This window comes from Schistocerca gregaria, chromosome 1, assembly GCF_023897955.1.
Source record: "Schistocerca gregaria isolate iqSchGreg1 chromosome 1, iqSchGreg1.2, whole genome shotgun sequence".
Classification (NCBI taxonomy): Eukaryota; Metazoa; Arthropoda; class Insecta; order Orthoptera; family Acrididae; genus Schistocerca; species Schistocerca gregaria.
This window is the reverse complement of record NC_064920.1, coordinates 1,023,179,692-1,023,196,404: the sequence shown is the minus strand read 5'-3', so window position 1 is coordinate 1,023,196,404 and position 16,713 is coordinate 1,023,179,692. Positions and strand designations below refer to the sequence as shown.

General features: G+C 43.5%; 1 protein-coding gene across 3 annotated transcripts in view; it reads right to left on the bottom strand.

The window, feature by feature from the left end:
- Positions 1-16,713, bottom strand: part of LOC126278966 (guanylate cyclase 32E) — an 829,856-nt gene that overhangs the window by 405,829 nt on the left and 407,314 nt on the right. For all 3 annotated transcript variants that reach the window (XM_049979279.1, XM_049979262.1, XM_049979270.1), the window contains exon 6: positions 8,307-8,384. In XM_049979279.1, coding sequence (XP_049835236.1) covers positions 8,307-8,384 — 78 coding nt within the window. The remainder of the gene's footprint in view (positions 1-8,306; positions 8,385-16,713) is intronic.

The window sequence follows — 16,713 nt, the reverse complement described above, 5'->3', positions numbered from 1 at the left end:
TGGGGTTTCCTAGAGGAGCCGCCACTCTGCGAGTGTGCAGCAACGCAGACGACTTCCCACCTGCTCCAGTGTACCAGTACTGTGGGATGGATTACACCAAGCGAAAGACTACCACCCGGCTACACAGAGAGTTGGAGTACATGGAGATTCCTCAACAGACTACGCACGGGTGTCACGAAATGTAAGAGCAATCTGACCAAATGGGGTTTCCTAAAGGAGCCGCCACTCTGCGAGTGTGCAGCAACGCAGACGACCTCCCACCTGCTCCAGTGTACCAGTACTGTGGGATGGATTACACCAAGCGAAAGACTACCACCCGGCTGCACAGAGAGTTGGAGTACATGGAGATTCCTCAACAGACTACGCACGGGTGTCACGTAATGTAAGAGCAATCTGACCAAATGGGGTTTCCTAGAGGAGCCGCCACTCTGCGAGTGTGCAGCAACGTAGACGACCTCCCACCTGCTCCAGTGTACCAGTACTGTGGGATGGATTACACCAAGCGAAAGACTACCACCCGGCTACACAGAGAGTTGGAGTACATGGAGATTCCTCAACAGACTACGCATGGGTGTCACGAAATGTAAGAGCAATCTGACCAAATGGGGTTTCCTAGAGGAGCCGCCACTCTGCGAGTGTGCAGCAACGCAGACGACCTCCCACCTGCTCCAGTGTACCAGTACTGTGGGATGGATTACACCAAGCGAAAGACTACCACCCAGCTACACAGAGAGTTGGAGTACATGGAGATTCCTCAACAGACTACGCATGGGTGTCACGAAATGTAAGAGCAATCTGACCAAATGGGGTTTCCTAGAGGAGCCGCCACTCTGCGAGTGTGCAGCAACGCAGACGACCTCCCACCTGCTCCAGTGTACCAGTACTGTGGGATGGATTACACCAAGCGAAAGACTACCACCCGGCTGCACAAAGAGTTGGAGTACATGGAGATTCCTCAACAGACTACGCACAGGTGTCACGAAATGTAAGAGCAATCTGACCAAATGGGGTTTCCTAGAGGAGCCGCCACTCTGCGAGTGTGCAGCAATGCAGACGACCTCCCACCTGCTCCAGTGTACCAGTACTGTGGGATGGATTACACCAAGCGAAAGACTACCACCCGGCTACACAGAGAGTTGGAGTACATCGAGATTCCTCAAGAGACTACGCACGGGTGTCACGAAATGTAAGAGCAATCTGACCAAATGGGGTTTCCTAGAGGAGCCGCCACTCTGCGAGTGTGCAGCATCGCAGACGACCTCCCACCTGCTCCAGTGTACCAGTACTGTGGGATGGATTACACCAAGCGAAAGACTACCACCCGGCTACACAGAGAGTTGGAGTACATGGAGATTCCTCAACAGACTACGCATGGGTGTCACGAAATGTAAGAGCAATCTGACCAAATGGGGTTTCCTAGAGGAGCCGCCACTCTGCGAGTGTGCAGCAATGCAGACGACCTCCCACCTGCTCCAGTGTACCAGTACTGTGGGATGGATTACACTAAGCGAAAGACTACCACCCGGCTACACTGAGAGTTGGAGTACATGGAGATTCCTCAACATACTATGCATGGGTGTCACGAAATGTAAGAGCAATCTGACCAAATGGGGTTTCCTAGAGGAGCCGCCACTCTGCGAGTGTGCAGCAATGCAGACGACCTCCCACCTGCTCCAGTGTACCAGTACTGTGGGATGGATTACACTAAGCGAAAGACTACAACCCGGCTACAGTGAGAGTTGGAGTACATGGAGATTCCTCAACATACTATGCATGGGTGTCACGAAATGTAAGAGCAATCTGACCAAATGGGGTTTCCTAGAGGAGCCGCCACTCTGCGAGTGTGCAGCAACGCAGACGACTTCCCACCTGCTCCAGTGTACCAGTACTGTGGGATGGATTACACCAAGCGAAAGACTACCACCCGGCTACACAGAGAGTTGGAGTACATGGAGATTCCTCAACAGACTACGCACGGGTGTCACGAAATGTAAGAGCAATCTGACCAAATGGGTTTTCCTAGAGGAGCCGCCACTCTGCGAGTGTGCAGCAACGCAGATGACCTCCCACCTGCTCCAGTGTACCAGTACTGTGGGATGGATAACACCAAGCGAAAGACTACCACCCGGCTACACAGAGAGTTGGAGTACATGGAGATTCCTCAACAGACTACGCACGGGTGTCACGAAATGTAAGAGCAATCTGACCAAATGGGGTTTCCTAAAGGAGCCGCCACTCTGCGAGTGTGCAGCAACGCAGACGACCTCCCACCTGCTCCAGTGTACCAGTACCGTGGGATGGATTACACCAAGCGAAAGACTACCACCCGGCTGCACAGAGAGTTGGAGTACATGGAGATTCCTCAACAGACTACACACGGGTGTCACGAAATGTAAGAGCAATCTGACCAAATGGGGTTTCCTAGAGGAGCCGCCACTCTGCGAGTGTGCAGCAACGTAGACGACCTTCCACCTGCTCCAGTGTACCCAATGTCCAGCAACGTGCACAACAGAAGACCTGCTCGTGCAACGCCAAATGCAATAGAGGTAGCTAACTTCTGGGCGGCTAAAGTGTAAATAATTATCTTGTAAATGTATCTACAAACAACATGTAAATATTGTACATTATTTTATACATTGTAAATGCTTCTGACACGAATGAATAAATAAATAACTGACTGTACTTAGTATTCTGCTCCTCGTGCTATTGACTGTTGTTAATTCTCGTTCCCGGAGCTGAATATGTTTCGGTCAGCGTTGTCGAAAAAATTTTCTAAATCTTCATACTTTTCGAATTTTGGTTTGGCTTTTGAGGTCGTCTTCTAAGGTAAGTTGTAGCATTGCCTCACGGCTTTTTTACGTCCCTATGAAACCTAAAATGGTCTTTCCCTAGGCTAGCTTCAACAGTCGCTACATTCTAGTGTAGACAGTGTTTTGGTGTAATGAAACTAATCTATTAGTGGATACAGTACAAGGGTGTAACCAATACAACAAGTACAGACGAAGATGACGCACCACTGCAGAATAGTTCCCCTGGCTGTGCCAGAAGCTAGTGTGCATGGTGAAAGTATTACAAGCTTTCAGTTAAGGGGCTCATTCCTAAGAATATTACTTTATTTGTTTAGAAGTCAAGTTCCATAGGCCAAATTCAGGTGCAAATCTCCAAGGACATGGACCGTGTCAGTACATGAAATTACAACATAAAAGTAATAACAGATGAAAATAAATGTTTATGAACTCGAAAAAAGTCACTCCTCAAGTTTAATTAAACGAAATGAACAATACAATGAGAATCAGATTAATTTCTTCAAGGAACTTCTCGATAGAATGGAAGGAGTGACCCATGAGGAAACTCTTCAGTGTCGATTTGAAAGCTCGGGGATTACTGTTAAGATTTTTGAATTCGAGTGGCAGCTTATTGAAAATGGATGCAGCAGTCTACTGCACACCTTTTTGGACAAGTGTTAAGGAAGTCCGATCCAAATGCAGATATGATATCTGCCGAGTATTAACCGAGTGAAAGCTCTTATTCTTGGGAATAAGCTAATATTGGTAGCAAGAAACGACAGTGAGAAATATATATATTGAGAGGCCAATGGCAAAATAGCAACACTCGAAAACAGGGGTCGACAAGAGTTTCGTGAACTTACACCATTTATTGCCCGAACCGCCCGTTTCTGAGCCAAAAATATCTTTTTGGAATGCGAAGAGTTACCCCAAAATATAATACCATACGACATAAGCGAATGAAAATAAGCTAAGTAGACCAATTTTCGTGTCGAACGATCACTCACTTCTAATACCGTTCGAATAAAAAAATGGCGGTATTCAGTGTTTGAGCAAGATCCTGAACGTGGGCTTTCCACGAGAGCTTGCTGTCTACCTGAACACCTACAAACTTGAAATGTTAAGTTTCACTAATCATATGCCCGTTCTGTGAAATTAAAACGTGAAGTTTTGCTGAATTGTTGTTGGAAACTATAAGAACTGAGTCTTGCTGTGATTTAAAAATGGTTGAAATGGTTCTGAGCACTATGGGACTTAACATCTGAGGTCATCAGTCCCCTAGAACTCAGAACTACTGAAACCTAACACACATCCATGCCCGAGGCAGGATTAGAACCTACGACCATAGCGGTCGCGCGGTTCCAGATTGAAGTGCCTAGAACCGCTTGGTCGCAACGGCCGGCTACTGTTATTTAGCGTTAGTTTATGTTCTACAAGCCGTGGACTTTGCTCATGTACTGTACTATTTTAAACTGAGCCAATGTTGCACAACAAGCTAGTGTTATCAACAAACAGAAATATTTTAAAGTTACCCGTAGTACTTCTAAGATAAGTCATAGCATTGTCTCACGGTTTTTTTACGTTCGTATGAAACCTAAAACGGTCTTCCTCTCTGTTGGCTTCAACAGTTCCTACATGGCGGATGCCAATTAGATGCATTTCGTCTCCAGAATTCAATCAGAACTACGATATTCAGATCTAGAGACCTCTCGGTCCACAACATTCGGTAGGTATATTCTTCAGTGATAAATTAGTCCACCACAAGAGTTCAACACATTTAATAATTGCCTTAGCACACGTCGCATGCAACTATCCCATGCACTGAACATTCGTTAGCAATATATTTTCGAGTGGCTATTCAAAAATGGTTCAAATGGCTTTGAGCACTATGGGACTTAACATCTATGGTCATCAGTCCCCTAGAACTTAGAACTACTGAAACCTAACTACCCTAAGGACGTCACACAACACCCAGCTATCACGAGGCAGAGAAAATCCCTGACCCCGGGAACCCGGGCGTGGGAAGCGAGAACGCTTGTTGTGCCACGAGATGCGGGCAGTGGCTATTCTGTGTCATATTTTGTACGAGAGTTTTTCACTCAGTATTTAAAATTTTGCCACGGTTACTGCTGTGTACGTAGCTCAAGAGGTACACAACACAATCACAAGAGGCCGCCACTACACAGGCACGTAACTACTCAGACACCTCCCCAGTTCCGAGTGGTTGCCTCCGGATTGCATTTTCCAGCTGGGACTATCTTCTGCTTCCACCATACGTCCATCAAGAGAAGCTACTGATTCGTTCACAGTGTCGTCATCTCCCAGAGAGAGGGCTATCGACTGTGGACTGTTTCACTTCCACCATGTTAAGGTGTGAATGGAGATCTGTTCACCAAAAGACAGAAAAGACTCTCCCATTTTTATTGGTTTCTATCGTTCCTGTACTTCGACAGTTCTGTTCAAAATACTACTTTGCAGTCGGAACTATAGGAAGTGTTTGCATGATAATTCATGTCATAGTGCCTAAATTATAGACTGCCAAGACACAGCAAAGTTATTTAGATTTCATGGTAATAGGTATAGGAAGTGCCACAAGAAATTGTTACCATGGTTAACAACAACTGTGATTCACCATTATTGATACGATTTACTGTTTCTTACAATTGTGCAATTATTAGATTCCACTGGCATGCTTAAAGTCACCTGAGCCCTTTTTCTGTTACGGTGGATGTTTGGACTGAATTTAGTTACAATACCCCAATATAATCAACTTAGTGACTGCAGATAGACTTTCTACTTGGTTTTTGCATTGATAAGCTTTCACTGCAACATAGTATATGGCCGCATGTGCAGTTTCAGATTCACATTTTCACCCGTTATTTCGTGTATCCCTTGTGTTACATGTATTTTCCGACCGTGGTTCTTACTGTTGATCTGTTGCGGTACTACAATGAGGTGACGAAAGTCATGGGAGAGCGATATGGCCATGTACCGATGGCAGTCGTACACAAGGAATAAAAGGGCAGTGCATTAGCGGAGCTGTCATTTGAAGTCGGGTGATTCGTATGAAGTGATTATGGGCTCACGACGGGAATTAACAGACACTGAACGCCGAATGGTATTTAGAGCTAGACGCATGGAACAATCCTTTGCGGAAATAATTAGGGAATTCAATATTCCGAGATCGAAAGAGTCAAGAGCGCGTCGAGAATACCAAATTACGGGTATTACTTGTCACCACGGAGAAAACAGTGACCGACGGCCTTCACTTAACGCCGCCCGACAGCAGTGGCATTTGAGTGGAGTTGTCACTGGTAATAGACGAGCAACGCTATGTGAAATAACCGTAGAAGTCCATGTGGGACTTACGATGAACGTAGGTGTCAGGACAGTACGGCGAAATTTGGCGTTGATGGTCAATGGCAGCAGACGACGAATGCCAATGCCTTTGCTAACAGAACGACATTGCCTGCAGCGGCTCGCCTGGGCTCGTTACCATACTAGTTGGACGCTAGACCGCTGGAAAACCATGACCTGGTCAGATGAGTCCCGATTTCAGTTGGTTAAGAGCTGGTGATTGGGTTCGAGTGTGGCACAGAAACCACTAAGCTATGAATTCAAGTTGTCAACAGGGCATTGTGCAAGTTGGTGGTGGCTCCATAATAATATGGGCTGTGTTTACGTGGAATTGGCTACTAGGTCCTCTGGTTCAACTGAACCGACCATTGTCTAGAAATTTTTTCTTTCAGCTACTTGATGACGATCTGCAGCCATTCTTTGGCTTCATGTTCCCCAACAAAGATGTCATGTCACAAGGCCACAGTTGTTCACGATTCGTTTCGAGAATGTTCACTGCAGGGGATAGTTACATGTGACTTGTGCTAAGGCAATTATTGAATGTGCTAAGCTCTTCTGATTGTATGTGCTGAGCTCTTCTGGTCGACAAATTGCCATCGAACATTTATGGGACATAATCGAGGGGCTTACTTCGTGCACAAAATCCTGTACCGGCAACACTTTCGCAATTATGGACGGCTGTAGAAGCAGCACGGCTCAATAACTCCGGAAGTCATATCCAACGACTTGTTGAGTCCATGCGACGTCGAGTTGCTACACTACGCTGGGCAAAAGGTGCGACACGATACCAGGAGGTATCTAACGAATTCTGTCACCTCAGTGTAACGCACCCTTTTTATGCATTAGCAATGAATGTCATTTCAGTGCGTATCAAAAGCATGAGTAACGACTGACTTTTAACGCGACAAATATTTTATTCGTCGAGAAATACAAAATTTTCTTATTTTTCAGAGTATATTGTAGAGCTTGTTTGTTTGAGTGTTTTCATTTTCCTGCAACTTTTTTTCATCTCTTGGAAGTATAAAAACTCTGAAACATGATGGTCTTGACTACTGTGCTGTCGATTTATGTGGGTCAAAAGTAGCAACCGTTGTGAATTGTGTATTGTGTATGAAACGATGGAGGGGCTTCTTCCCGCCGTAGCCGTCAGTGGTTCACAACCCCACAACAGGCCACAGCAGTCCACCCACCCCACCGCCGCCCCACACCGACCCAGGGTTACTGTGCGGTTCGGTCCCCAGTAGGTGCTCTCCTCCTCCCCCAACCCCACCCCCACCCCCCGATTGAGAACGTTTCATACCACATGAGTGTGTCCCGAATTTTTGCGTGCTAGAGTAATTAAGGTGTATGTGTACGTGGAGACAGTGTTTGCGCAGCAGTCACTGACATAGCGTAACTGAGGCGGCATAGGGGGAACGAGCCCGCGTTCGCCAAGGCAGATGGAAAACCTCCTTAAAAATCATTCACAGGATGGACCTCGAGACTAATCCGCCGGGCGGATTCGTGCCGGGGACCGTCCCGTCTTCCCGCTGGGGAAGCAGCGCGTTAGACCGCTCGGGTAGCCGGACAGGCTAGTAACCGTTCGTTAGTTATAGAAACATGATGCAGGCCCTACATTGTGTGATGAACTTGAACTACATAATTTTTAAAGCATAAATTTCGAGCTAATAATGCTCAGCAACATTATTCGAAGTTCATGTTATCAGGACATTTTACACACATTTATTAAAGAATAAACGATTCGTCCTTTATTCTAGTCATTTTTAAAAGAAACATATACTGTACAAGAAGTATCAAATCATCGAAGTTCCCACGTTTCGAGATATTGCATTTCGTTGATGTCATTGGAAGATATGACACACAACGCACTTTCAAGTGACAAACACAAGGAGCGTTTTCACATTTTCAGAGAAAAATTTGCACTTACCTAACAATAGTCTCTACTTAGCTTTCATTTCCTTATATATATTTTTTACATACATTTAAAAATTTATTGCATAAATCAAATTTTAAAATTGGTACATCACATTCCTAGCTTTAAATTTCGTACGGCATAGAAGGCAACTGGAAAGAAAGACTGATGAATGCAATCACATTGTAATTAATGAATTTTAGTTTATGTCAGTATACTTGCGGAACAGTGGCATGTTTGGCAGTACTCACCATTATCAAAGAGCTTCTTTTCTTCCATGGCAGCCATCAGCCCCAGATGTTCGTAGTAGTAACCCAAAATTACGTAAACTGGAAGGATAAATTATTTTGTATTACTTAATGAAGGTCTTATACCACAATTTGTAGAGTTCTTTGCATAAACTGAATTAAAGGAAAGATTAGATTAAGGTGCAGCAAAGGCTCAGTTTGATGGTCTCATTTGCAGGTGTGATAGTCAAGCATTAGAAACACAGTTTCGTCAAAGAGGTATCAAATACTTCACAGGTGCAGCTAATTCCATGTCTGAGGTTATGTGTTTGTCGCTGTCTAATAACTGTCTGCTCTATACTAAGGAAATCCGGGATTAATACCTTAGTGTACATCAGTACATCATTCCAAGCCACAGGTTCGTAGCGATTTTCAAGTAGCTTAATAAATGCAACATATGCACGTAACAAAGAATTTAGTCATCAGTTATACATTTTTCTTCATTATTTACAACCGTTTGCTAACGATATCGTAACTTTTCGATTCCGCGGCGGAAGAATTCACGAGGTTTCGAGGCGAAGAACTTGGTGAACCATCTTAGGAGCGCAGTTTCATTCGAAAAGGAAGTCCGTTGAAGGTTGCTCGATAGAAAGCGGAAAAGGTGAAAATCTGAGGACGCAAGATAACGTGAATAAATTGGATGCGGAATGATTTCCCAATAGAACTACTGTGTGGTGAGTTTTGTCAGTCTAGCAGACTGTGGGCGGGCTTTGTCGTGGAGTAGCATCACCTCACGCAGTTTTCTGGTCGTTGTTGTTGTAACGCTTCTGAAAGGCGTCTCAGTTTTTAACCAAAACCATGAGCACTGATGGTTACGTCTCACGGAAGCAATTCGTAACACACCAGATCCGCTGTTCCAACAGATGTATAACTTTGTCTTCTGCGTATGTGCGCAAGTCTTTGTACAGGAAGTTGCTGCTCTGTTTGGGGTGAACGATTCCTTTCTTTTCCTTTTGTTAACATAAAGACACCATATGTCGGACCCTTTGCAGGTTGGCTGAGTCAGGAGCATTGCTCCATACCAAGGACTTATATGGATATAGTTCTGGCAACACCGGCCATGACCTTCTTCTTCTGTGCGGATGCACACATATTCCCCGACCTCTTAAGGGACATGGTATGAAACTCTTCCACGAGAAATGAGTGTGTTGGGGTGGGACGTTACGAATGCAATGCGTGGACATACGAGGTTAGAACGTGGGTCTCGCGGGAGGCGTGCGCGAGATAGTCCCTGCAGTTTCACTATCTTCTGTGCCCTCGGTGACTCACATGGGTAGAGCGTCTGCCATGTAAGCAGGATGTCCCGGGTTCGAGTCCCGGTCGGGACACACATTTTCATCTGTCCCCGTTGATATATAACGACGCCCGTTAGCAGCTGAAGGTATTAATACAGTTCTAATTTCGTTCTAGACTGCTGCAGATCATCAATGGTGTCTGTTCTTTCGGGCATGTCCGAATGAACAGACACCATATCCATATATACTCGTGAAATGGTCTTCCGGGAAAATCCGCGCTTCATCGCTACCACGGAGATGCTGTGTCCCATCGCTCGGGCGCCGACTGTAACACCACGTTCAAACTTACTCAAATCTTGACAAGCAGCCATTCTAGCAGCAGTGACTGATCTAATAACTGTGCCAGATACTTGTCTTATATAGGCGTTGTCGACCGCAGCGCCGTATTATGCATGCTTACATATCTCTGTATTTGAATATGCATGCCTGTAAGTCTATTTATCGCTTCAGGGTAGCAGTGGTTCCCCTCTAAGGACGCCCTGTTCGACAACATCCTCAGTGCCAGACGCTCCTTTGCTAAGCACGTTACAAATGGTTGCTGATCTCATGTGCTAGAGCATCCGTCGGACTGAATGGGTGTCGAAATCTCCGAAACAGGGTGGCAGTAGTGTCGTACGTTGTCATAAACTTCGACACGTTTCTTACCACACTGTGAAATATAGTTTTCGACCTCGAAATGTGTGTGGATCAACACATCAAGGCAAGAAGTTGTTTCATCGACGCCCTTTATGCCACCTGCTGAGGCCTTTTCGTGTCGATTGTGAACAGTGGCTTGTCGGAAACGTTTTCCTTGGCCGACCATAAGAAAACCTCGAGATTTCGACACTAAGTTGACCTCCGTGGTAGATGCTTCAAAGCAAGGGGCGAATTCTGGGTAAGAGGGTATGCGACGACTTTTCCATCGTTTAGCACATCCGCGATGGCGTTGGGCAGAATAATGGTGAAACATGGTTTCCATGAGATACCATTAATGCAACTCTTATGAACTTCTGAGATGGGACTCTTTTTTTATTTCTTTTTTTATTTATATGTCGACGCTTTGGAGTAGGAACTGTCACCGAGTTCTAAGGTGACGTTGTAGGGCGCCTATCATTTCCACCGTTACACGGAAATGATCTTTGAGCCAAATTTCACACTTAGGTGTGATGATGGGAGATATTTATGGGAATCGAAAAAGTGTTCCTTTAATTGTGTTGCGCAATGCATAATTTCCTTACTTCCTATTGGGTTTTTCTGAATTGTTATCCCGTGGTACAGCATTTTGTGTGACATGACTGAGTCCATCTCTCGATTCCTCAAGCGTACGTTGCTTGAATGTATGTTAAGTTTCTCTACGTTACGAGTTAATTGCAATAATTACCGCAAGCCGAGTATTTCCTCCCGATTTACTAGAAGTTACCACAGTTTTTCCCTCTTTTAATTGAAAAACACATCATTTGCAAAATTTCGGCGATTGCACCAAATACTTTGGCAGACTATGCAATACATATGGTGAACATAACTGGACGTGTCATATTTGTCTGGAGTACCATGGAGATAACTTCCGCGTCTGTGGATTGCATTCAACGTGCTGCTTTCATGGGAACGAATACTTACCTTCGATTACAAGAATTAATTTTATCAATATCACATTTTGTGCCATAAGCAACTTGAAGTAATATTTAGGAATTTTCCCGTTGCTTTTTGGTAGAAGTATTCCATATTTTAGGCTGAATAACAAGTAAATGTTTCGTTCTACAACAAAAGTGTTTTTGTTATCCAATCTCTAATACGCTCGAAATTAAATCACCGTTTTCCGCCTGTTTGCACGAAACTCATGAACGAAATAAATCTTGCTGTGTTGCTTTGCAGATATGAGAATCAAACATTTCACTAGCGTGAACTTCGTGCGTAAATCAACAAAATCAGTACAATAGTTTATCGAAAACCTGCTTCAAAATGAGAAGCTAAATTAAACAAAATAGAAGATGCTCAATAGGTGCTGTTAAATTCTAAAAAAATATAAAAGGCTAAATGACGGCTACATGGCTAACAGGTAAAAAATAAAGAAAAGACTCAAAATTTGAAGGTTTATTTACTTAGAAAGCAAACTCATTTTGCGTCATTTGTTGAACATCCTGTACATTCTTATTCGAATGGTAATGGTTACGTAGAGTTACATGAAAAAATGCTGCCGATTGCTTCTTGTGTTTACTGACTGTATCAAAATACGCGTAAAAATTTATACGACTGCAGGAGTGAAAAAGGAAGAGAATCACCAGAGAAACCTTGTAGTAATTATTTTATGCACACAGTGGATAACTGAACCGTCGCGGAAAACCATAAATAATTCTTAGATTTAATTGAACTAACATCTTTTATCGAATATATTCCATATTGTCGCTTGAATGATACCTTAATATGAATAATGCCAAGTCGCGCATTAAACTGTAAGTGCTCCTTAAATGGCTGGGTAAGTGGGTTCATAGGTCGGAGGAAGGTAACGACACACCACGTCCAATAGGAAGACGGGTTGATAGTATCACGTGTAATTGTGAGCTGGAAAAACCAATATCCGAGTTCAAACATTTGGTAACGGGAATAGATAGTTTATGAAGTTGTAAACTACTTTGATGAAACCCATTAGATAAAGGTCGCAAGTCTAACAGATGGCATCGTCTGCTCAATACAGAGTTTCGCTTCCTAGGGCAGTTTACGTGACCTGTGGAGAGTAATGCTTTTATGTAATGCTCGTGTTTACAGTGAAAAGTAATCAGGAAGACTTCTGAGTTTATTTGCTTCCGCGTTACGGCGCTGAAGTAAACGCCGTAAAAACTTGGCACACGTTCCTTACGCTAGGTCAGTTACGGATCCCGAGTGCTTGTCCGAGAGAACAGAACAGGAAGGTAATGTCTTAGCGCCATTTTTAAATAACTTCCGATTATACATGTGGTTTAAATGTGATAACAGTTGTAAACCAATAAGCAGGTGTAATATTAATCAATTGTCACAAAGAACCCTTGCTCTATATTTGATGGCATTGAACTATACTTCAGCCTTACGTCTGAATGTAAATAAAATAATTGTCATACAAATGTGTTAATGGAATGTATAAGAAATAATCGTACTATGAAGCTGAATTTTTCCTACATTTAGAAACCAGTTTAACGTAATGGAAACACGTTTCTTCAACAACGAATCATTAGTAATTTGCAATATTAGTCGGAAAATACCGAACGAAAACACATATCATCACAAGAGAGAGAAACCCGTATGAGCGTAGTTTTTTTATAGTACAAAATTAATGACAGACGTCACAGTAGAGAACATTTTCATCTGCCGTAAAAACGACAGTTTTACAGGATGTTTCGGAAAGTGTGACACACATCAGTGCTTTTAAATATCCGCATGGTCGAAATTCAAAGCATTAAGGTTAGAGTAGTGGTTAGTTCGTGCTAAAGTGGGGAACTCATTGTGCAGTAAACGTTCGAGTTAACACTGTTACATAAAAACATATACGGTACAATGTGGTGCGCGACAACATCTGTCATTTATTTGCCATTGTAGCTTTCTACAATAGCACGTGTAATTTGATGTGAAGGTATTATTAATAAACAGTATCTCTTAAATTTTTCAGTAAAGCGTCCAGCCCAATGCGTTCGGATAGTGCTAAGCGACGGTCCCGGAACACAATTCAGCTGCAAGTTGCTTATCTAACGACTTCCAGGGGCAACAAAAATTCGATTTTTAATTTTTCGCGTGATTATTGAATGAATTTAAAAATTAAAATGTTGAGACTTCCTGGAAGATTAACATTATATCAGCGGAAACTCTGCCGCAGAGTGAAAATATCATTCTGGAATTAAAATTCTGTCGTAACGCACTCATTACGAGGTATACTTTCAAAAGTCAAAAGTTTAGCACAATGAAACGAGCACTACAGTTAGCTTAAGTGACGGCGAGCATTCCCAAACTTACCCACCTTTTGAGGATGAGACCACTTAGTGACGTCCAGTGAAACTTTTATCGCTGAAAACCCCCTAAATTATGAAAGGAAAGAATTTTATCGGTTACTGCATTTTCGCTGTTCAAGTATCATCACAGAGCGTGCTGGTGCAGTGGTTGGCACACTAGACTCGCATTCGGGAGGACGACGGTTCAAAACTGTGTCCGTCATTTCGCTAAATCGCTTCAGGCAAATACCGTGATGGTTCCTTTGAAAGTGCGCTGCCGACTTCCTTCCCCAATCCTATATGCCGGCGACCGCGCTGTTTTGTCTCCTCCCCCGAATCAACCAGCCAACATGGCAGCAAAGCTTCAGAATCAGATATGACTTTTCAATTTACTACTTTTTCACTACAGACTCTATTCACAACATAGTTTGCAGACAGAACCGAAATATAGCTCTGAACATATCTACAACATTATATCTTTGTACGACACACAGTTCAGGACATACGATGTTATAAAAATTGAGATGCAGCAAAAACTGGCTTTTGCTTAAAATGGAGAGCAAAAGCGTAGCTTCTGCGTAAAACTGGCGTGCAGTAAAACTTCAACAACACGCATGACATTGTAATTTATTACTTGCTTGTTACTAAATCTACTCGCAACACGTTCTGCAAACAGTATCTACAAATACCATTTAATATAACTGCATGTGTAGAATGTATGGGTTTGGCAATATACAGTCTGACTTCCGGAAAAATATCATACACACCATTCCGAAGACTGCAAGAGATGACAAGTGCGAGACTATCGCACAATCAGCTTAACACCTCATGCATCAAAGTTGCTGACTAGAATAATATACAGAAGAATGGTAAAGAAAATTTAAGATGTATTAGATACCGATCAGTTTGGCTTTGGGAAAGGTAAAGGCACCAGAGAGGCAATTCTGGCGTTGCGGTTGATAATGAAAGCAGGACTAAAGAAAAATCAAGAAACGTTCATAGGATTTGTCGACCTAGAAAAAGCGTTCGACAAAGTAAAGTAGTGCAAGATGTTCGAAAACATGAGAAAACTTGGAGTAAGCTATAGGGTGACACGGGTAATATACAGTATGCACAAGAACCAAGACGGAGTAATAAGAGCGGATGACCAAGAACTAAATGCTCGCATTAGAAAGGGTGTAAGTCAGGGATTTAGTCTTTCGCCCCTACTCTTCAATCTGTATATCGAAGAAGCAATGATGGAAATCAAAGGAGTGGAATTAAAACTCAAGGTGAAAGGATACCAATGATACGATTTGCTGATGACGTTGCTATCCTGAGTGAAAGTGAAGAAGAATTAAATGATCGGCTGAATGGAATGAACAGTCCAATGAGTACACAATATGGATTGGGAGTAAATCGAACGAAAACGAAAGTAAGGAGAACAAGCAGAAATGAGAACAACGAGAAACTTAACATCAGGATTCGTGATCGCGAAGTAGATCAACTTAAGGAATTCTGTTACCTGGGCAGCAGAATTTGCAAAGACGGTGGGAGAAAGCAGGACATAAAAAGCAGACTAGCACTGTCTAGAAGGGGAATCCTGGGCAAGAGATGTCTGCTAGTATCCAACGTAGGTCTTAATCTGCGGAAGAGATTTCTGAGAATATCAGGTAGTGAAACACGGACTGTGGGAAAACCGGAACAGAAAAGATTCGAAGCATTTGAGAAGCGGTGCTACAGACAAATGTTGAAATCAGATGGCCTGATAAGGTAAGGAATGAGGAGGTTCTGCGGAGAATCGAAGAGGAAAGAAATATTTGGAAAACTCTGTCAAGGAAAAGGGACACCATGAGAGGACATCTGTTAAAACATCAGGGACTGAGTTCCATGCCAGCAGCGGTGGCCGAGCGGCTCTAAGCGTTTCAGTCCGGAACCGCGCGACTGCTACGGTCGCAGGTTCGAATCCTGCCCCGGGCATGGATGTGTGCGATGTCCTTAGGCTATTTAGGTTTAAGTAGTTCTAAGTTCTAGGGGACTGATGACCTCATATGTTAAGTCCCATAGTGCTCACAGCCGCTGACTTTCATGGTACCAGAAGGAGCTGTAGAGTACAAAGACCAAGACTGGAAAACATTCAGCAGATAATTGAGGACATAGATTGCAAGTGATACTCCGAGAATTCGTGGCAGTCGCATCCATGAATCAAAAAAAGGTCATTTTGCGACACGCTGTTGATCATAAACATTGATGCGATCTCATAAAGTATCGAGAGCGGCTCAAGAAGTATCGCCCACCACAGAGATCCTGCACAGCAAAGCGGTATCACGAGGCGCCGGTGAGACGCCAGGAAGAAGCCGTGCCTCCCGTGGTTCCGAGGCGTCACCGCCGCACCTTGACCTGAAAAAGCGTCGCCAGAGGCCAGGAGGGCAGTTCGGTTCGTGTCGTATCCAGCCTACGTGCAGGAAATTCCTGTCCGTGTGACATTGTGCTGGCTACTAGCCGTGTTGTGGAGGATATAAGATGAACATCCACAAAAGCAAAACGAGGATAATGGAATGTAGTCGAATGAAATCAGGTGATGCTGAGGGAATTAGGATAAGAAATGAGACTCTTAAAATAGGAGATGAGTTTTGCTGTTTCGGGAGCAAAATAACTGACGATGGTGAATTAGGGAGGATACAAAATGTAGACTTGCTATGGCAAGAAAAACGTTTCTGAAGAAGAGAAATTTGTTATTATCGAGTATAAATTTAAGTGTCAGGAAGTGAAAGTATTTGCCTGGAGTGCAGCGTGTATGGAAGTAAAACATTGACGATAAATAGTCTAGGCACGAAGAGAATAGAAGCTTTCGAAATGTGGTGCTACAGAAGGCTGCTGAAGACTAGATGGTTAGATCACGTAACGAATGAGGAGGTACTGAATAGAATTGGGGAGAGAAGGAATTTGTGGCACAACTTGTCTAGAAGAAGGGATCCGTTGGTAGGACATGTTCTGAGGCATCAAGGGATCACCAAAATAGTACTGGAGGGCAGCGTAGAGCATATAAATTGTAGAGGGAGACCAAGAGATGACTACACTAAGCAGGTTGAGAAGGATGTAAGTTGCAGTAGTTACCTGGAGATGAAGAAACTTGCACAGGATAGAGTAGTATGGAGAGGTACA